Raw genomic sequence first — 21,590 nt, forward strand, 5'->3', positions numbered from 1 at the left:
CATTTCTCCAAAGAAGACAAACAGATGGCTAACAAACATATGAAAAGATGCTCAACATCACTCATTATCAGAGAAATGCACATCAAAAATACAGTGAGGTACCATTTCACGCCAGGCAGAATGGCTGCAATCCAAAAGTCTACAAGCAATAAATGCTGGAGAGGATGTGGAGAAAAGGGAACCCTCTTACACTGTTGGTGGGAATGCAAACTAGTATAGCCGCTATGGAGAACAGTGTGGAGATTCCTTAAAAAACTGGAAATAGAACTGCCTTATGACCCAGCAATCCCACTTCTGGGCATACACACCGAGGAAACCAGAATTGAAAGAGACACATGTACCCCAATGTTCATCGCAGCACTGTTTATAATAGCCAGGACATGGAAGCAACCTAGATGTCCATCAGCAGACGAAAGGATAGAAAGCTGTGGTACATGTATACAATGGAGTATTACTCAGCCATTAAAAAAATACATTTGAATCAGTTCTAATGAGGTGGATGAAACTGGAGCCTATTATACAGAGTGAAGTAAGCCAGAAAGAAAAACACCAATACAGTATATTAACACATATATATGGAATTTAGAAAGATGGTAACGATAGCCCTGTATGTGAGACAGCAAAAGAGACACAGATGTATAGAACAGTCTTTTGGACTCTGTGGGAGAAGGCGAGGGTGGGATGATATGGAAGAATGGCATTGAAACATGTATATTATCACATGTGAAACGAATCACCAGTCCAGGTTCACTGCATGAGACAGGGTGCTCGGGGCTGGGGCACTGGGATGACCCAGAGGGATGGGATGGGGAGAGAGATGGGAGGAGGGGCTCAGAATGGGGAACACATGTACCCCCATGGTGGATTCATGTCAATGTATGGCAAAACCAATACAATATTGTAAAGTAATTAGCCTCCAATTAAAATAAATAAATTTATATTAAAAAATAAAGGTTATGCAAAAACAAGAAAGAAGTGAGAGAAAAAACGAATTCCCAGGAAAAAAAAGAATTAGGGATTTTACATTCAGCATTGAGAGGAATAACTGCATAGGTTCGAATATGAAGTTGTCTTCTATGAAATTCTGCATCTTTTCTAATGCACAATTAAAAACACACATATAAGCTTAAAAGTTAAAAATTTCTAGGTGTTATGTCAAATCTGTCTAAAGATTGTTCGTTTCATAGCAGAAGAACGTCAATGAAGGCTTACTATGTAGTGTAGATGAATAATTCTTCAGAATGGTAGACTAAGATAGTATCCTTAATTTATTTCCAAATCAAAAAAAAAAAAATACCTTGGGTAAATTTTTAAAAAAAAAAGAAGTTTACATGTCTAAGATATTCCTCAGCATCCAGAGTGCCCACACAAAGCCACGTGCCCCTTTAAACCCACCAAAATGAAGAGGACTTCTAAATTGTGTGACACAGAAGAGCCCTGTCCTGGGCCATCTCACAGAGCGGCCAGGTAGGACCGGGGCAGTGTAGACCCTCCTTGGGAGCAGAGCCAAGGTTTAGCCAGATTCTGTGACGTATTACGCTCCTCCACCAGCTCAGTGAGTTGGACACACTCTGAACCTTTCACTCATTTGATGATTATAGCCTTGTTGTGATTATGCCATCATTTCCTCCTGTATTAGTGAGGGGTGAACTTATCATTTCACCACAACTTTTGGACCACTAACAGCCAGAGATCCTAGATTTGGAGGTCAATGTGATCTGGTATTTCTCCCTTTAGAATAGGAAAGTGAAGCATTGGTTGTATACGGACTACATAAATTCTACATAGAGGAAACATCTGAATTTTTTTTCCAACAGAAAAGCAGAGACAGAGAAACTTCAGGTATCAAAGTTTTGCATAATGGATGATGGTGGTGACAATGTTGCTTATCCATCCAGTCTTACTCTTTTCCATCCTTGTTTTGGGAAAGGAAAAAAGTCTCCATCTACAACAGAGAATTGAGTTCAAGCCTGGTCAATCAGAGTCCCTCATACCTATGGATAAAGTGACTGTCCTGTGACTGTCCAAGTGAAAGCTTGGAGTGTCGCTCAATCAGACTTCATCTAGATTTTTAAATTAAACTCAACAGAATGGTCTTTTGTCATTTGGGTGATGGGCTGAAAATCTGAGATGGCTGTATTACCAGCCATGTGGAAAATGCTTAATTCCCATAGGAGAAAATAAGAGACACAAACAGGGAAGCGCAGAACTCAAGAGACACGCACAGAGCATGAGCCAGAGAAAGCAAGAAACCCGTATCCCAAAAGAGAGGTGGAGACAGAGAGAAGCAGAGGGACAAACAATATCAAGAGAGAATGTACACAAAAGGATAACAGGCAGAGAGAATGAGAGAAAGAGAAGAAGCGACAGTCAGGCACGTGAGCCAGCAGAGTGAGGCGTGGAGAGGTGGGCAGGAGGCATTCTGAGAGGCGGAAATGCACATGCGAGGCACAGAGAGAGAAGAGGCAGCAAAATACAGAGAAAGAGAGACACTCAGAAGCTGAAACACGGATATAAGAAGAAAAGCACTCACAGAGACAGAAAGACAGGAAAACCGACGAACAGATTAACAGGGAGAGAAAGGGTCCTTCAGACAGACGGCAAAAGAGAAATGGAAAGACAAAAAGAGGAAAACAGAGATACAGATGGAGAGAGATACAGAGAGGTACGCTGAGAGGAGAGACTGAGGCAGAAGGTGGGGAGAGGGCCCAGAGACGGGCTAAGAGAGAGGGGGGAGGGTCTCACTGACATCCTGGGATCTAGGCATTTTTCTGAAGTCAAATCCGAGCACAAACTTTCCAATTACATGAGACCCCCAAATGAATGTTTCCCTTTAGGCTGATTTTAGGAGAGTTTTCATCATATGCACTGGGAAAAAATACTTGCTAATAAAACCTTCCACTGTTAATTATACATTCCAGCTGTTTGGATTCAATGAGCAATAATTTTATTGATCTTTTGCCCCAAGGAGACAGGGCACTTGACAGAAGATATCTGTGCTCTCAGTTTGATTCATCACATTAGGCATTGGGTCCATGAAGGGACCAAACCGTTTCACTTGCACAAATACATAAAAACCCGTCAGACTGTAGACTGTAGTGGAAGTCAGGAAAATCTGCTGCACACAATCCCAGCTTCCAGGACCCACAGACAGTGGAAAATTGAATTTACTTCACACCTCACTTCATGTTGTTACCTGATACCTGAATTAGACCAAGGATGGGGACCCATGACTTTCCAGTCTCCTTGCCTGGATCTGACCTTCTTGGGGACATAACTGCACTTGAGAATCTGACCTTTTCTTTGTCGGTGTTTCCCCAGGACCACCACCATCACACTCCATAAGAATTGGGAACACAAGGGATTCACGATTCTATTTAATTTTGAAAACTATTTGATGGAAAGATAAAAGAGTCTGACACTGAATTCACAGGCAGTCTTCAGAAGAGAACGAGATCAGAAATGCCTGTTGAGGCCATTTATGGTTCAAACAGACTCAGCAGGCAGCTCAGAGAGCCGAAGAGGAAAGTTGAGTCATGGGCAGAAATTCAGGAAAAATCAAAACAAAAAGAGCATGTGACAGCTGCTTCTCAGTCACCGGGAGTCAGGTCCTGACGGATGATGCGGGCGGAGCTGGCTTGTTCACAGGTCCTGAGAGAAGGGAGGCAGGAACCACAGAGACTAGCAGGACAAGATCGGGAAAGAGTCCTGACAGACCCCAGGAAGAAGAACACTGGGGTCAGTGCCGGAACCCTGGAGGAGAGACGCGGGACTCACAAGTCACACCCACCCTGAGGCAGACTCAGCCCTAGCCCCTCTGGGTCCCTTGGGGACACTGAGATTAATCTCGTCTAACACCTGCTCTTCACTATGTCTCCTGGCACTAGGGAAGGACCATACTCTACCAAAGTGAACACACATCTTCAGCTGAAGGGCCACGTGGCCAGGTTCTGAGCACAGGTCATGGACCAATCAGATTGGTGAGAACTGTGGGTCCTGCCCTTTCTCCTACCGGCAAGTTCAGGAGTACTTCCTGTCATGGTGGAGTCTAGGGCATCATTCAGACACTTCTGAATGGCTGATAGCAAAGGCTGGGTCCTCTTCTGGAGAAACCACCTCTGAGGTTTCCTGCAGAGACTGCACAGAAGGTTCCAGACTTTTCCCTGACCTCAACTCATATGAGTGAATGTGGTGTGAACCAAGAATGGAATAACAGAGGCCGGTGAGAGAGTCCAGACCAACCCACTCCACAGCTTCATCTATCTTGTGTGTGCCATTGTTCCGGACCAGAAGGGGAGGGGTCTTACCTGTGGATGAGGCCTCAGGATTGGCTAGCTGGAAGGAAGGGAAATAAAAACTCATTTACCCGGCTGGTGAGAAAATAACATCTCTGTTCATCTCAGCCTCCAAAAGGAAATGAGGGGGGCAGTTCCAGAACGTTCTTTGCTCCCACCCACATACAATAAGGATTCAACTACCACAAAAGAAGACCACCCCAATGTCACTGAGACAGTCACTAGAGAAGGATCAACAGAGGCTTTTCAGCCTAGCGCCTGTCTTCCCCTTTTTCTCCCAAGGTGCCCTACCTCTCTTATCCTGAAAGTGGACAAAAAGGCCCACACCAAGGAAGATCAGCCCCAGCACAAAACCTCCAATTCCGCTCCACATCTTGCTCTGGACAGATTCAGACTGTGCCCCTGGAAGTAAAAGCCCCCACGTCAGTGTCCCCACGGCCCACAGCATCCTTGTCTGGAAGCCTGGAGTCTGGTCATGTGTATAAGAGACAGAGGGGCTCAGAAACCAGACAGAAGAGGGGAAGGCGGGCAAAGATCCCGAGGGGCTCTGATGGATGACGGGGGGAGGATGGCAGCCCCAAGGAGGCATGTCCATTTGTCTGTCCTCCACGGGTCACCTTCAGATACCAGCCTCTATGTCAAAGCCCAGAGCTTGAACACTTCAGAAGGTGCATTACTCAGGCTGAACTGCAGCCTGGAGGAGAGGGGAGAGGGGTCCGATCATGTGAAGGGACCACCATCCCATCTTGGGGGGAAAATGAGATAAGGACTCAGCAGATGCCTTTCAACTTGAGATACTGGGATCTAGTCCTCGGTCACTTCCAGCCCAGAAATTGTATCAGGGGGTTACACAGGACATGAGGGATGAAGACGGACTCCACCCCCACCAGACCCAGCACTCTCCCTGAATTTTTTCTTTTCTGTCGAGTCCGTAGGGTCAATGAAGCGGCCCTTACGCCATTCTACTGTGATGGGGCTCTGGAGGCTGGGGTGGTCCACGTGGCAAACATAGACGTCTCCAAGCTGTGGTATTGTCTCTAGCATCACGTGAATCTGGTAGGTCCAGTCCCCATTCTGAGTAAGAGGTGTGAACCCAACTCCAGCTGTCTGCTCCTGTTGATTCCGGAACCATTTGATTTTAACTTGGCGAGGATAGAAATTTGTCACTGAACAGACCAGCAGATTATGGAGGTTCGGGGCCTCTGTACTGGCTGGAGAGACCGTCACTGTAGGCTCCACTAGGAGGAAAAGAGACAAAACTAGAGAATGAGGCAACAAAGAATTCTTACCAGGGGCTGCAGTCTGTCCTTAGAAACTACAGTAGACCAGATAGCAGGTATTACCACCGCCTCTGCTGCTGCTGCTGCTGCTAAGTCGCTTCACTCGTGTCCGACTCTGTGCGGCCCCATAGACAGCAGCCCACCAGCCTCGCCCGTCCCTGGGATCCTCCAGGCAAGAACACTGGAGTGGCCAGAGGCAATTACTATTCTAATTTCCGACACCGTAGACTAATCTCACCTGTTTGTGATTTTCGTGTGGATGGCACGTTGCCCTCTGTGCCACCTTGCTTCTCGCTTCTGCATCTCAACACAGTTTCTATGAGACCCGCCCACCTAATGGGTTCCTGTCCCTTCCATTGCTGCATGCTATTCTATTCTATGGGTATAACTCAATTCATTTGTCCATTCGCTTGTTTCTCTTTTTAACATTTTATTTATATATTTGGCTGCATCCAGTCTTAGCTGTGGCAGGGGAGCCTTCATTACAGCATGGATATTTTGTTTGGCACATGGGCTTAGTTGCTACACGGCATGTGGAATCTTAGTTCTCTGGCCAAGAACCCCACTACCCCTGCACTGGACCACCAGGGAAATCCCTGTTTGTTCCTTTTAATTGCTGAGTAGTAGTCTATTATATAATTATGCCTCAATTTGTTTCTTGACGAAAAGTTGGGTTGTTTTCAGGCTTTGTTATAAATAATGCTCTTTTAACCTGCTTGCATGCACATCCACAAAAATAACAAATATTTGTCACCTATTAGAATTCCAGCTCTGGGTTTATTTAGCTTATATGCTAGCCTAATTTGTAAGAGAAGAATACCTTTGTTTAGCAATCACTGGTTTCTTGAACAAGATCATTTATGTGAAAGCTCTTTGTAACACAGACTGGATAATTTTTTGCTGAAGTAGGTTATTTTACTGAAGTACAGTTGATTTTTATTGAGGTATCGTTGATTTTTTGGAGAAGGAAATGGCAACCCACGCCAGTATTTTTGCCTGGAGATTTCCATGGACAGAGGAGCCTGGCGGGCTATAGTCCAGGGGGTCATAAGAGTCAGACACAATTTAGCAACTAAACCACCACATAGTTGATATACAATGTGTTTATTTCTGCTATGCAGCTACGTGGCTCAATTATATATGTGTACACATATATACTCTTTTTCATATTCTTTTCCATTGTGGTTTATCACAGGATATTGAACATCATTCCCTGTGTTCTACAGCAGGACTTTGTTGTTTATCCATCCGATATATGATAGCTTGCGTCTGCTAACAGACAGGATAATGTTTAAACTGTATATACATACCATCCATGTGCACGGGTCCATATATGCCAAGTGTGCTGTGCTCACAGCTGGAGGACCAAGGCCAGCTCCACCTAGCTGCCCCAGCAAAGCGGACAGAAGCACTGCTCTTGAGGTTGGGACTAAAAGGATGAGAGATTTCAATAGAGAAAAAAAGGGAAGGTGGAGAAAAGGAGAGCATTTCAAGGACGAAGGATTACTTCTGCGAGGGTAAGGATGAAGGAAGTGCATAAGAGTCAGATGCTCTAGGAAGGTGTGGAGCCTAGGAGGTGACAGGGACTCAGAAGCCCCACCAGATACAGCCAGGGCTTGGGACATTCGAAGGACTGAAGCTGCCAGACACTGTTCCCAACGCCTCTCAGGTCCCCTGCATTCGCAGGTGGGTTCTTCACCACTAGCGCCACCTGGGAAGCCCCCAGTGATTTTCACACCCTCCCAACTCTACCCTGCCAGACCTTCCAACATTTTTCCCCCTTAGAGACTGACACCCCTCCTGGTCCCCCCAAGATGCTGGGAAACCACAAAAGATCGCTTTCCTGCGTCCTTCCCCACGAGGCTCTGTGTGAAGGCATCTCGGCCCGTCCTAAACCCACCTCTCCTCTGGACAGTGAAGCCGACCGTCTCCTTGTAGTTGTGTCTACACAGCGTCTCCACATAGGCCCGAAACTCCGCCAGGAGGTCCTTCTGGGTGTTCCAGATCTCAGCGCACACCCGGCCCAGCTCTGTAACAGCCACAAACTCGCCCAGGTCGCTGTCAAAGTGCAGGATCTCTTCCTTGTTGTAGATCTGTCTGGCCACAAGCCTCACGTGTTCCGTCCCATTGGTGAAGTAGCACATGCCTTTAAACTGGTACACGAAATTCTCTGCGGGACAGCCCGTGGAGTGAGATTTAGTTCAGCCTTGCATCCCAACCAGCCACTTGTCTTAGGGAGGCATGGACGACAGAAGGAAAGTACCAAAGGATTAAATAAAATCTGCTCTCAACCCTTAGAATGGTATCCCCAGGAAAAATTTAGATGAAGCTAGACCATTCTTCACACCCTGGACAAACTAAACCTGGATGAATTAAAGCTCTGAGTATGAAATGCAATCCTGCCAATACATTAGCGATGAAATCTGAGACCATCTTCATGACTCTGGAAGTATAAAGTATTTCTTCAGCAAATCATGAAAATGACAAGTCATAAAGGAGAAATGAATGATCAACTTCATTAGAATAACAGCTTGTGCTCATCAAAAGATATCTTAAGGGAATGAAAAGACAAGCCAGGAAGTGCCAACAAATACTGGTAAAGCATGGGGTGACCACATGCTTGGTTTGGAGTATAGTATTCTTTTTATTTCTTAAAAACAAATAACAGATACTATAATAGAAAAAAAAAGGAGAAATGTCAACATAGGTACTACAATAAAGACTAAACACAAGTAGACAATAAACATAGGCAGAGTTGCCCATCCTCATTAAAATCAAAGAAATTCAAGTTAAAGATACAGTGAAATACAGACACTGCCTTTGGGAGGGGAGGAATGGAGTGGGAGTTTGGGATGAGCAGATGCAAACTGTTATTTAAGAATGGACAGACAATAAGTTCCTACATTACAGCACACGGAAACTGTATTCAATACCCTGTGATAAACCATAGTGGAACAGAATAATTTTTTAAAAGAATGTATATATATATATATATAACTAAATCATTTTGCTGTACAGCAGAAATTAACACATTGTAAATCAACTACACTTCAAAAGAAAAATACAGTGAAATACAAAACTCTATATCTACCAGATAAGAAAGCATAACATCTAAAAAACCAAAAATGCCAAGAACTGGGTTCTTTTTATCAGAAGCAATCAATTTGAATAACTTTTGCATATTCTGGTTTTTTTTTTTGTTTGTTTGTTTTTTTTTCATATTCTGTTTTAAAGATACATATTCCATTTTGAACCTCCAATTCCATTCTAAATATACAGCCGAAGAAAAAGCAGGCTCATATGCTTCAGGATACATAGGGGGAAAAGTAGAAGCAATCCAAAAGCGTACATCGAAATTGGTAAGCACAGGAGGGCTTAGGCCAGGTGGTTGGCAGTGGAGGGTGTGACGAGTGTCTGGGCAGGGGCGCATTTTGGAGACAGAACCAGCAGATTCGACTTGGGGTCCTACAGTGCAGAAGGACTCAAGAACGTCCCCCAGCCTCAGGGCCTGAACGTCTGGGTGGGATGGTGGTGGTATTTACAAAGAGGAGAAAACCTGGGGGAGAAAGAAGTTTAGTGGAGAAAGTCCACAGTCCATTTGTCCTTGTTAAGCCTGTGTGTCCTATGAGACAGCAAGCAGAGATAAACTTGGCAATTAACATATATATTTGCCATATATAAACTAGTACACGAAATTTTCTACAGGAGAGCCCGTGGAGTGAGATTTAGTTCAGCCCTGCATCCCAACCAGCCACTTGCACAGAGAAAAATCTGGATGGTTATCACCTAACTGATAAAGGGATTCTCTCCAGGAAGTGGAATTGGGGGTGGGGGAAGGGGAGACGAAGGGGAAAGAAGTTACTTCTACTTTTGACTTTATATTAATAAGGTTTGAAATTGTTACAATGAATATGTGCTACCTTTGAAATTCAAATAAAAGAAAAAAAAGGATGGGTAAGTACATTGTAGCACACTCATAACATGGAATCTCCTACACAACAATGAAAATGGATTGATGATTGTTACATGAAAGATCTATGACAGAGCTCAAACATTATTCTGAGCAGAAGTGAGACAAGACATTCATAGAACAGATGCAACCAAAGCTTATCATACTAAGTGAAGTGAGTCCGAAAGAGAAAGACAAATATCATATGGTAACACTTAAATGTGGAATCCAAAATACGATACAAACAAACCTGTCTCCAAAACAGAATCAGAGTCACGCACGTGGAGAACAGGTGTGTAGTTTCTAGCAGCTTGCAGGGAAGGAGAGGAATGGACTGGGAGTTTGGGGGAGGAAATTGCTACATTCAGGGTGAATAAACAACAGGGTCCTACTGTACAGCACACAGAACTCCATTCAACATCCTGTGATACATTTGTGTACAGCAAATGAGTCACTTTGCTGTACAGCAGAAATTGGCACAACACTGCCAACCAACTATTCTTCAATAAGAAATAGTTTGGCAACAATAAAAAACTTGTAGAACATGTAAAGAGGGAAATAACTAAGCTATATTGTTTAAGGACATGTTCATATATGTCCAAACCGTGAAGAAAAGCAGTAATATTAAGATTGGAAGAGTCAGAATAGAGCTGACTTCTGGAAATTAGAAGTGGGTGTGATTGGGAAGATGGACATGGGGGTCTTTTGGGGTGCTGGGCATAGTCATTTCAGACCCGGTTGTTGGTTTTTTGGATATTTCTGTATCACTTTTATTAAACTTTTCATATATGTTTTGCATAATGTCTGTGTTATACAAATAATGTTGTATTCCAAAATAACCAATGTTTAAACATAAACAGTGGCTAACAACACTTGCCCTAGAGTCATCTGTGCGCATGTGCTTGTGTATAGTGTATCACTACAGGATTTGGAAATCTGTGCATGCACAGTAAATATTAATTCTCTTCTTTTCTCACTAGTCTCACAGCCCTATTCCTCAGCAATATGAATTCAGGGTTGTACATAAACTCAGAATTAGAGACAATCGTTGCCTGGACCCTTCCCGTTTCTCCTCTCAGACCCAGCAAAGGGCCTGAGGACCTGCAGCTCGCACTCAAGGAGCTCACCCTCTTCAGAGAGTAAAGCTGTCTTGAATTTCTCCAACCTTCAGTCCGAGCGGACATAAACACCCCTCACCCCAAAGAGTGCCTAAGACAGTAAATCCTTGCCACTTACTCTCTGAGCAGTCTTAATGCTTCTCATTTTGCCTGGCCTCTGGTATAGAAATGGACTTTCTCTTTTTCTGCCAGAACTCTGCGATCCCAAAGTCTTTTCCCTGAGAGACACTAGCCTTCCCTCTAAATGCAGAGGTTGCAAAAAGGAATTTAGCAACATTCTTTTTTCTGAAGAGGAGAACTCTGGACCTTGATAGAAGCTCTTCTAAATTCTCCCTGCGATTTGGCCAGAGTGCACTGTATCCAGCCCTAAACCAAAGAGACATAAGAGGTTAATTCCCAGACTGGAGAGCTCTGGAAAGCAGCCATTGAGCACTTACTCGGAGCCTCTCTGCAGTGAGCCTCAGGGATCCTCAGCACCAGAAACACAGCCATCACCATTCCAGCCACAGTCCCAGGGTTCCTGGGGATGGTCACCCTCATCTTTCCACCCCTGAAACAGAAACGGTGTACGAGAAGCTCTGGCAGTCACTGCAGCTGCCACCAACAGACCCAACGCTTCACTTTGCAGAGCAGGAAAATGAGAAAACCTGTGAACTTTAGGATTGGACAGTACCTCGGGGAAAGGCCAATCAATCCGGTGACTTGGGATCTCATTTGTCTCTGGGTAAAACACCTTCAAAGAAAGTTCTCCATTCAAAAAGTATTCATGGACCGTTGATAGGCACCCATCACTAGGTCATCACCAAAACCCACTGAACTGGATCGCTGAAAATGTGCTTGGAGATTTCAGGAACCAAAAAGGAAAGTGAATTGGCGTATTTCTTCTTGGGACATTTTTTCAACTTTTCCGGTTCTCATATTCAGGGTTTGACTGTACAGAGGTGGAAAGAAATGAAATGATATTCCTTGGGAAAGAAGATGATTGTCTAAAAGCTGTTCACTACCCTCCTTGACTTATGAGATACCATGAGATATGAAGTAAAACAACAGATTTTGAGGAAGATGTACTTGTATCAGAAGATTGAACTCTGTAACCATATAGCGCAGGGAAATTCTACTCAGTGCTCTGTGGTGATCTAAATGGGATGGGACCCCAAAAAAGAGGGGATATATGAATATCATGGCTGATTCACTTTGCGACCCCATGGACTGTAGCCTACCAGGCTCCTCTGTCCATGGGATTCTCCAGGCAATAGTACTGGAGTGGATTGCCATTTCCTTCTCCAGGGGATCTTACCGACCCAGAGATCGAACCTGGGTCTCCCGCATTGTAGACAGACGCTTTACCGTCTCAGCCACCGTCTGAAGGAAGTCCTAGAAACCAACACAGCATTGTAAAGCAACCATGCTCCAATAAAAATTAATTTTTAAAGTAGTGAAATAAAGCATAGAAAAAAGATTTTAAATTATTTAAAATTAAAAAGGAAACAAACTATCTAATAAGGACTTGCAAGTAAATTATAACATAATTTCATACAAGAAGTATTATGCTACCACTGAAAATTATAATGTAGAGTTATTTGACATGCTGTAGAGTGAAAGAAATCATTTTACAAAAAATAGACTCTGTGACCTTCAACACATTATATAATCTCTAGTAGAGATTTTTTTTTGAAGTAGTATTTGTTGATAGCATTATGTAAGTTCTCGCCTAAACCCCATCCAGAGACCCACTACCACTCACCCCACAGCCCACTGAGGAAGCAGAGATCCGTACACTGTCTGTCCTTGGGGGCCACACACGTGCCCCTCTACACTGCAGGCAGATACTCGTTTACTGCACCACCAGGTAAGTCCCCAGCCTTCTTTCATACACTTTTTCATGATGGCCACACTGATCAGTGTGAGGTGATAACTTCACTGTAGTTTTGATTTGCAGTTCTCTGATGATTAATGATGCTGAGCATCTTTTCATGTGCTTTTTGGCCATCCGTATGTCTTCTTTGGAGCAAGAAAATATTTTGATTTTTGATTTACAAGGGTAAAGTCCTTGTAATGATCCTGTTTGGCAACGAGCATAGACAGAGGGGCTTTCCTGATGATTCAGATGATAAAGAATCTGCCTACAATGCAGGAGACCCAGGTTGGGAAGATCCCCTGGAGAAGGGATTGGCTATCCACTCCAGTGCTCTTGTCTGGAGAGTTCCATGGACAGAGGAGCCTGGAAGGCTACAGTCCATGGGGCTGCAAAGAGTAGGACACGACTGAGCGACTAACACTTACATGTTCACAGACGGATGTGGACCTGGAAATAAAGACTGAGAAGGCAAAGCCGTGGATATGAACTGGAGGAGTGGACAACAGTCGAGAGAGACTTCTCTGGTGAGCACATCTGTGAAAAGCCAGTTCTCTCGGTTTCAGAAGTTTGTTGAGGACAAGCACTAACTTCTTTAGCCAGCATCTCAGAATCTTTGCTCTATGGATAGACTTCAGTGTCAACATCAGAATCTTCTATCAGAGAACCCAATGTCTTATTTTGTATCTAATCTGGAAACCAAGAATTATGACCAAATTTTTCTGTGATTTTATTTATGCCAACCTCAGCAATCTTAGGTATTCTCCAATGCACTCTCTCCTTTACTGGTGGTTTAGTCATTAAGTCGTGACAGTCTTCATTAGCATCTACTAATTAATCAGTTTCTTTGCAATATTTTTGAAGTTGGCACATTTTTCACCCATACCATCTTTGGGCAACCAGTTGCATTAATTTTGCCAATGACATCTAAAGAACTCTTCTGTCATACATTTCCTCTTTCAAATTACAGAGTGAAAGTAAAAGGGGGTATTCTCTTTTTCACTTTGCAGAAACTAATGAAGAAACTGAATTAGTAGATGTTTCCAGATTTGTAGAACTTGATATATACCCTAGAGGTCAGTTGTTACGAACAGCAATGGGCAGGCTGTGTACCAGAGAACTGCATGCGGTACTTTTGTTAGAATAGATATGGCTTCCATTGTTTATATGGCTATCAAAAAGAGAAATGTGTTTCTTTTTCTAATCTCAGCTGTATGCCTGAATTTTTTGACTTCCTACTCTCAGTGAATCAACATTTATTGAGGAGTTCTGTTCTAGGCACCAGGAATCCATCAGTGGTGGGGAAGAAGAAAGAATTCCTTGTCTCCTGAAGCTCAGTTCTAGCAGGACTGCCTGCATTATACTCTGAAAAATTCGTGGATTGAACTAGGTCATCTCTACTGTCCCTTCTAGGCCTTAGAGCCTGTGATGAGGTGACATTTCATGGTGACTGGGGAGCTGGTCAGTGCCCTGAGGTCAAAGAATAGTCAGTTTGCCCAATGGACTTGCTTCTTATTGACTCGAGTTAAAATAAACCAGATTTGGGTTTGTATCTACATGATCACTTCATGGGAAATAGGTGGGAAAACAGTGGAAACAGTGTCAGACTTTATTTTGGGGGGCTCCAAAATCACTGTAGATGGTGACTGCAGCCATGAAATTAAAAGACGCTTACTCCTTGGAAGGAAAGTTATGACCAACCTGGATAGCATTTTGAAAAGCAGAGACATTACTTTGCCAACAAAGGTCCATCTAGTCAAGGCTATGTTTTTTCCAGGGGTCATGTATGGATGTGAGAGTTGGACTCTGAAGAAAGCTGAGCACGGAAGAATTGATGCTTTTGAACTGTGGTGTTGGAGAGGACTCTTGAGAGTCCCTTGGACTGCAAGGAGATCCAACCAGTCCATTCTGAAGGAGATCAGCCCTAGGATTTCTTTGGAAGGAATGATGCTGAAGCTGAAACTCCAGTACTTTGGTCACCTCATGAGAAGAGTTGACTCATTGGAAAAGACCCTGATGCTGGGAGGGACTGGGGGCAGGAGGAGAAGGGGACGACAGAGGATGAGATGGCTGGATGGCATCACGGACTTGATGGACGTGAGTCTGAGTGAACTCCTGGAGTTGGTGATGGACAGGGAGGCCTGGCGTGCTGCAATTCATGGGGTCGTACAGAGTCGGACATGACTGAGCGACTGAACTGAACTGAACTGATCCTCTTATAGAATATTAAATTCAATGTGTCCTTCACCCAGATCGGTATCGATACAGTGGCAGACTTCCTCTGTAAGGTCGGTGACAGTAATAATTAAGAACAGTGGCCTAAGGAGGGAGGGATGGATACAGGCCGTGAGGGGACAGAAACACAGGGCTTCTCTGGCTGGACTGGAAAGCGCCTCATCACCTCTTCTCCCTTCCCTGAATTTCCATGTTGTCCATTGCTCCATTCAGTGCCTTGCAGACTGAGGTAATATGAGAAAAAGGAGATGCGGAGGCTAGTGCAGAAATCCCCTTAGAAAATGTCAGATTTCCACCAGGACTCCCCCCATGAAATTGGAGAGTTCAGTTCAGTTCAGTCACTCAGTCGTATCTGACTCTTTGTGACCCCATGGACTGCAGCACGCCAGGCCTCCCTGTCCATCACCAACTCCTGGAGTTCATTCAAACTCATGTCCATTAAGTCAGTGATGCCATCTAACCATCTCATCCTCTGTTGTCCCCTTCTCTTCCTGCCTTCATCTTTCCCAGCATCAGGGTCTTTTCCAGTGAGTCAGTTCTTCGTATCAGGTGGCCAAAGTATTGGAGTTTCAGCTTCAGCATCAGTCCTTCCAATGAACACCCAGGACTGATCTCCTTTAGGAGGACTAGTTGGATCTCCTTGCAGTCCAAGGGACTCTCAAGAGTCTTCTCCAACATCACAGTTCAAAAGCATCAATTCTTCCGTGCTGAGCTTTCTTTATAGTCCAACTCTCACATCCATACATGACTACTGGAGAAAACATAGCCTTGACTAGATGGACCTTTGTTGACAAAGTGATGTCTCTGCTTTTTAATATACTGTCTAGGTTGGTTATAGCTCTTCTTCCAAGGAGCAAGTGTGTTTTAATTTCATGGCTGCAATCACCATCTGCAGTGATTTTGGAGACCAGGAAAATAAAGTCTGTCACTGTTTCCACTGTTTCCCCATCTATCTGCCATGAAGTGATGGGACCAGATGCCATGATCTTCGTTTTCTGAATATTGAGTTTTAAGCCAACTTTTTCACTCTCCTCTTTCACTTTCATCAAGAGGCTCTTTAGTTCTTCACTGTCTGCCATCTGCATATCTGAGGTTATTGATATTTCTCCCAGCAATCTTGAGTCCAGCTTGTGCTTATTCCAGCCAAGTGATTCTCATGATGTACTCTGCATATAAGTTAAATAAGCAGGGTGACAATATACAGCCTTGACGTACTCCTTTTCCTATTTGGAACCAGTCTGTTGTTCCATGTCCAGTTCTAACTGTTGTTTCCTGACCTGCATACAGATTTTTTAAGAGGTAGGTCAGGTGGTCTGTATTCCCATCTCTTTAAGAATTTTCCAGAGTTTGTTGTGGTCCACACAGTCAAAGGCTTTGGCATAGTCAATAAAGCAGGAATAGATGTTTTTCTGGAACTCTTTTTCTTTTTTGATGATCCAGCGGATGATGGAAATTTGATCTCTGGTTCCTCTGCCTTTTCTAAATCCAGCTTGAACATCTGGAAGTTCACAGTTCACGTACTGTTGAAGCCTGGCTTGAAGAATTTTGAGCATTACTTTACTAGCATGTGAGATGAGTGCAATTGTGCGGTAGTTTGAGCATTCTTTGGCATTGTCTTTCTTTGGGATTGGAATGAAAACTGACCTTTTCCAGTCCTGTGGCCACTGCTGAGTTTTCCAAATTTGCTGGCATATTGAGTGCAGCACTTTCATAGCATTATCTTTTAGGATTTGAAATAGTTCAACTGGAATTCCATCACCTCCACTAGCTTTGTTCATAGTGATGCTTCCTAAGGCCCACTTGACTTCTCATTCCAGGATGTCTGGCTCCAGGTGAGTGATCACACCATCATGATTATCTGGGTCATGAAAATCTTTTTTGTACAGTTCTTCTGTGTATTCTTGCCACCTCTTCTGAATATCTTCTACTTCTGTTAGGTCCATACCATTTCTGTCCTTTATTGCCCATCTTTGCATGAAATGTTCCCTTGGTATCTCTAATTTTCTTGAAGAGATCTCTAGTCTTTCCCATTCTATCGTTTTCCTCTATTTTTTTGCACTGATCACTGAGGCAGGCTTTCTTATCTCTCCTTGCTATTTTTTGGAACTCTGCACTCAGATGCTTATATCTTTCCTTTTCTCCTTTGCCTTTCACTTCTCTTCTATTCACAGCTATTTGTTAGGCCTCCTCATGCTGGGAGCCAGCGTGAGGAATCCTGCCTGTGACAAAGATCATGAGGAAGGAAGCCTGACATACGCAAAGGCGTGATCTGGCTTCAGGGGTTCCCCCTGGATTTTCCTGAGCATCTACCCCCAAAACTAGAGTTTGCCTGCCTTATTTTACTGTGCTTTCCACTCTTTTGACATTAACAGGGGCTGTCCCCCATCACCTTTCTCTGGAAAAAGTTAACTTAGAGCTCCAATTAGTCTCCTGCATATGAAAAGAATGTTTCAGCTCAAATCCCTCCGATGGTTCTCTAACTTGCCTGACAGGTTTAACTATACTTGTGAATTGTTTATGGCCCCCTACCACGAAGATTAAAGCATCTTAAAGATATAGAGACTTTTCTAAAAGCTAAAAATTATATTGGTGACTGGTTTCATTGTTGAGTCAATGACTGTTGCCAGGCCTCCATATTCTTTATCTTTTAGGCACCTGAAGGATATTAATCAATGTAATTGGGATATAGAAAAAGGAATATAGTAGTTTTGATGTTAGCAACACTAGACTTTTGAGTTAATTAATTTTCTCTTTGTTATAAATCACTGTACTCCTCTTTCTTTGTTATAAATTGTTGTGTCCTTGCTATGTAAGAATGTAACTTTATTTAGTGCTTTCTGAGAGTGGCACCAGACTTTGGGAAGAACACACTATTAAGACAAATAAGTTTTCTGGTTGACAGACCCTTATCAGAAAAGGGCCGTAAAATGTTAATTGGCCTTCTGGCCAGAAGATGATGTAAATCACCTAAGACTTGTGTATACAGCTAGGTATGCTGAGTAAAAGCCTGGTCTCGATAAGAGTCAGGGCTGCTGATGCTGCATAATTTTGTATTATCCCTTGATCTCTATGTACAACTAAAAGTATAAAAAGCCTTTCCAGACAATAAAGGATGGACCAGTTTCTCAGACCAACTTCTCAAACTGGTTTCTTGGAAATCTGGCTCCTCCCATGTCGACTCTCTCTCTCTTTCTCCCTCTCCCTCCCTTTCCTTTTCAGGCTGAATTCCCATCTGGAGAGCAGAGGCTCACCACATCTACTTACTTGCCCTGGCTTCTAAGACCTACATGAGAGGGAGCCCAAGGCAGGGCACCCTCCTTTATTCAAGCAGGCCGCCGATGGCCTAACGTAGATGGTGCAAACCTCTTGTCCTGAGGTTTTATTAGCTCTCCACATAAACCAAGTTATTCAGCCTCTTTTCTCCACTAAATTTTCCTACTATGCTATTTTTCCTAATCTTATATTTCTGATTAAATAATTCTTTTCTAAGACACTGATTCCGTCTCCCCTTCGAATTACCCTGGATCCACCGGGGCTGGACCCCGGCAACCTCAGACAACCATTTGCCTTGTTGCATTTCTTGAACTTGAAGAAAACCAACTTAAATTCCACCATGATCACCATCTGGCTGTAGTAGTACCGCATCACATTTTCAGAGCAGCGGCCCATTGTTGCCTAAGCAAAGGCGACTTGGGTTTAAGATGATTACATTGGAAATAAAAGCAAAAATAAACAAATGGGACCTAATTAAAATTAAAAGCTTCTGCACAACTAAGGAAACTATAAGCAAGGTGAAAAGACAGCCTTCAGAATGGGAGAAAATAATAGCAAATGAAGCAACTGACAAAGAACTAATCTCAAAAATATACAAGCAACTCCTGCAGCTCAATTCCAGAAAAATAAATGACCCAATCAAAAAGTGGGCCAAAGAACTAAACAGACATTTTTCCAAAGAAGACGCACAGATGGCTAACAAACACATGAAAAGATGCTCAACATCACTCATTATCAGAGAAATGCAAATCAAAACCACAATGAGGTTCCATTTCACGCCAGGCAGAATGGCTGCGATCCAAAAGTCTACAAGCAATAAATGCTGGAGAGGGTGTGGAGAAAAGGGAACCCTCCTACACTGTTGGTGGGAATGCAAACTCGTACAGCCATTATGGAGAACAGTGTGGAGATGCCTTATAAAACTGGAGATAGAACTTCCATATGACCCAGCAATCCCACTTCTGGGCATACACACCAAGGAAACCAGAATTGAAAGAGACGTGTTCACCAATGTTCATCGCAGCACTGTTTATAATAGCCAGGACATGGAAGCAACCTAGATGTCCATCAGCAGATGAATGGATAAGAAAGCTGTGGTACATATACACAATGGAGTATTACTCAGCCATTAAAAAGAATACATTTGAATCAGTTCTAATGAGGTGGATGAAACTGGAGCCCATTATACAGAGTGAAGTAAGCCAGAAAGAAAAACACCAATACAGTATACTAATGCATATATATGGAATTTAGAAAGATGGTAACTATAACCCTGTATGTGAGACAGCAAAGAGACACAGATGTATAGAACACCTTTTTGGACTCTGTGGGAGAGGGAGAGGGTGGGATGATTTGGGAGAATGGCATTGAAACATGTATAATATCATATATGAAATGAATCGCCAGTCCAGGTTCGATGCAGGATACAGGATGCTTAGGGCTGGTGCACTGGGATGACCTAGAGTGATGGTACGGGGAGGGAGGAGGGAAGGGGGTTCAGGATGGGGACCACGTGTACATCCATGGCGGATTCATGTTGATGTATGGCAAAACCAATACAATATTGTAAAGTAATTAGCCTCCAATTAAAATAAATAATTTTTAAAATTAAAAATAAATAAATAAACATATTCGAGTAAAAAAAAAAAAGATGATTACATTTCTGAACTTTTCTCAATGGAAATTTTATTTGATGGTTAATCTGGCATTGCCCTCACCTGGACCTGGACCTGGACCTAGGTTCCACCTGAGTGAAACCTAGTCTTCTCTCAGCTCATCCCTGGTTTGCCAAGGATGCTACAGTTGAGATTGTTCTGTCCCCAAAAGCCCACCCACATAAGACCTGTGACTGCTTCTCTCACCTTATTACCTTCCCCTCCCAAGCACACTCTGGAGCCCAATCCTAAGAGGTCACTGTTTAAATCCTTGAGTTTGCTGCTAAGTCGCTTCAGTCGTGTCCGACTCTGCACAACCCCACAGAAGGCAGCCCACCAGGCTCCCCCGTCCCTGGGATTCTCCAGGCAAGAACACTGGAGTGGGTTGCCATTGCCTTCTCCAATGCATGAAAGTGAAAAGTGAAAGTGGAAAGTGAAAGTGAAGTCGCTCAGTCATGTCCCACTCTTAGCAACCCCATGGACTGCAGCCCACCAGGCTCCTCCATCCATGGGATTTTCCAGGCAAGAGTACTGGAGTGGGGTGCCATCGCCTTCTCCTTGAGTTTATGAGACTACAAAAAACACTTTAACTTGAACACTAGTAAATCAAGGGAAAGAATTCAACTTTGATCTTTTCTTTCCGCAGTACCATGTGGCAAACCACTCCTCAGTAAAGGGAAGGATCTCTTTACAGAAGCAACAATGCATGTAAATGAAGAAGGGATGATAGAATTAGCTCATCCCCTATCTACATTCAGTTCAGTCTCTCCGACGAGTCTGACTCTTTGTGACCCCATGGACTGCAGCACGCCAGGCCTCCCTGTCCATCACCAACTCCAGGAGCATGCTCATTTCTGCATTTCCCAGGGAGTTAATTGACCCAGGCAATGGTTACTAACTTCACGGAGACAAGCAGGGTGTGTGTCTCATGGTGAGGTCACAGCACCACCTATGGACGTTTCAGAGGAATGACATCTAAGTCTAATCCAACCTCTTCAAGCAGATGCGGATTTGCGAGAGCTGCGGAGGACAGAGGCACATGGCAAACGGCGCCGGGCGTCTCAATCCACAAATCCAGACTGCAGAGAGCTGTGTGGGCCAGTAGCTCAGAAACGCCACTGTGCTAATCATAAGGAGCAGACAGGGCTGCAGGAGAAACTTGTAAGCGTGAATAAGCATAAACAACAACTAAATTAAAAGGAGCACATTTGACTGGTCCTAATAAGATGGGTGAACCTAGAGCTTATTATACAAAGTGAAGTACATCAGAAAGAGAAAGACAAGCATCGTGTATTAACGTATATATATATGGAATCTAGAGCCATCCGATCTCGTGGCACCGATGAACCCTGTTTGCAGGGCAGCAACACAGACGCAGACACAGAGGACAGACACAGAGCGGGGAGGAGAGGGCAGGATGAGCTGAGGCAGCAGTGCTGAAGCCCGCGCATTGCCCTGTGTAAGATTAGAGAGCCAGGGGATCTGCTGTATGGCCCGGGAGCTCAAAGGAGGGCTCTGTGACCACCTAGAGAGCTGGGATGGGGTGGGGGGTGGGAGGGAGGTTCATGCAGGAGGGGACATACCTATATTCATGGCTGGTTCATGCTGATGTATGGCAGAAACCAACACAATATTATAAAGCAATTATCCAGTTAAAAATAAAGAAATTTAAATTTTTAAAGAGACACCTAAGCTAGGGTGTCCAAAAATTTATACTTGAGTAAATAGACCACCAAGAAATTTTTTAAGGTAGTTGATATAACAGTCCAGATATGATTACTTCTTTAATTTAATTTACTCTTTTAAAATATTTATTTATTTGTTTGTCTGCGATGGGTCTTAGCTGCGGTTCACAGGATCTTGTTCAGTTGTGGTGTGCAAACTTAGTCGAGGTATGTGGGATCTAGTTCCCCGACCAGGGCTTGAATCC

The 21,590-nt window shown here is 43.6% G+C and overlaps 1 protein-coding gene across 6 annotated transcripts; it reads right to left on the reverse strand.

Annotated features, from left to right (window-relative positions):
- Positions 1-3,364: 3,364 nt before the first annotated feature.
- LOC101115073 (HLA class II histocompatibility antigen, DQ beta 1 chain) lies at positions 3,365-13,674 on the reverse strand. 6 transcript variants are annotated; one of them, XM_042236879.2, is made up of 7 exons: positions 11,316-13,674; positions 11,080-11,192; positions 7,476-7,745; positions 5,252-5,533; positions 4,587-4,697; positions 4,308-4,335; positions 3,365-3,651 (listed from the first exon to the last, which is right to left on the reverse strand). In XM_042236879.2, the coding sequence occupies exons 1-6, from the start codon at positions 11,354-11,356 to the stop codon at positions 4,322-4,324; spliced, it is 831 nt and encodes a 276-aa protein (XP_042092813.1). In that variant the 5' UTR covers positions 11,357-13,674; the 3' UTR covers positions 3,365-3,651; positions 4,308-4,321. The 6 variants fall into 6 exon arrangements, with proteins under 6 accessions (XP_042092813.1, XP_042092812.1, XP_042092811.1 ...); XM_042236878.2 differs by having other exon boundaries at positions 3,365-3,708; XM_042236877.2 differs by having other exon boundaries at positions 3,365-3,753.
- Positions 13,675-21,590: the final 7,916 nt, after the last annotated feature.

Source organism: Ovis aries, chromosome 20, assembly GCF_016772045.2.
Source record: "Ovis aries strain OAR_USU_Benz2616 breed Rambouillet chromosome 20, ARS-UI_Ramb_v3.0, whole genome shotgun sequence".
Taxonomy (NCBI): domain Eukaryota; kingdom Metazoa; phylum Chordata; class Mammalia; order Artiodactyla; family Bovidae; genus Ovis; species Ovis aries.

Bases quoted from the DNA above. Each gene is read 5' to 3' on its own strand.
- LOC101115073 (XM_042236875.2), bottom strand. From the start codon at position 11,356: ATGAGATCCCAAGTCACCGGATTGATTGGCCTTTCCCCGAG. The intron at 7,746-11,079 runs GTAAGTGCTCAA...GCTGTCCCGCAG, and splicing joins TCACTGCAGAGAGGCTCCGA to AGAATTTCGTGTACCAGTTT. The intron at 5,534-7,475 runs GTGGGTTTAGGA...TTTTCCTCCTAG, and splicing joins CTTCACTGTCCAGAGGAGAG to TGGAGCCTACAGTGACGGTC.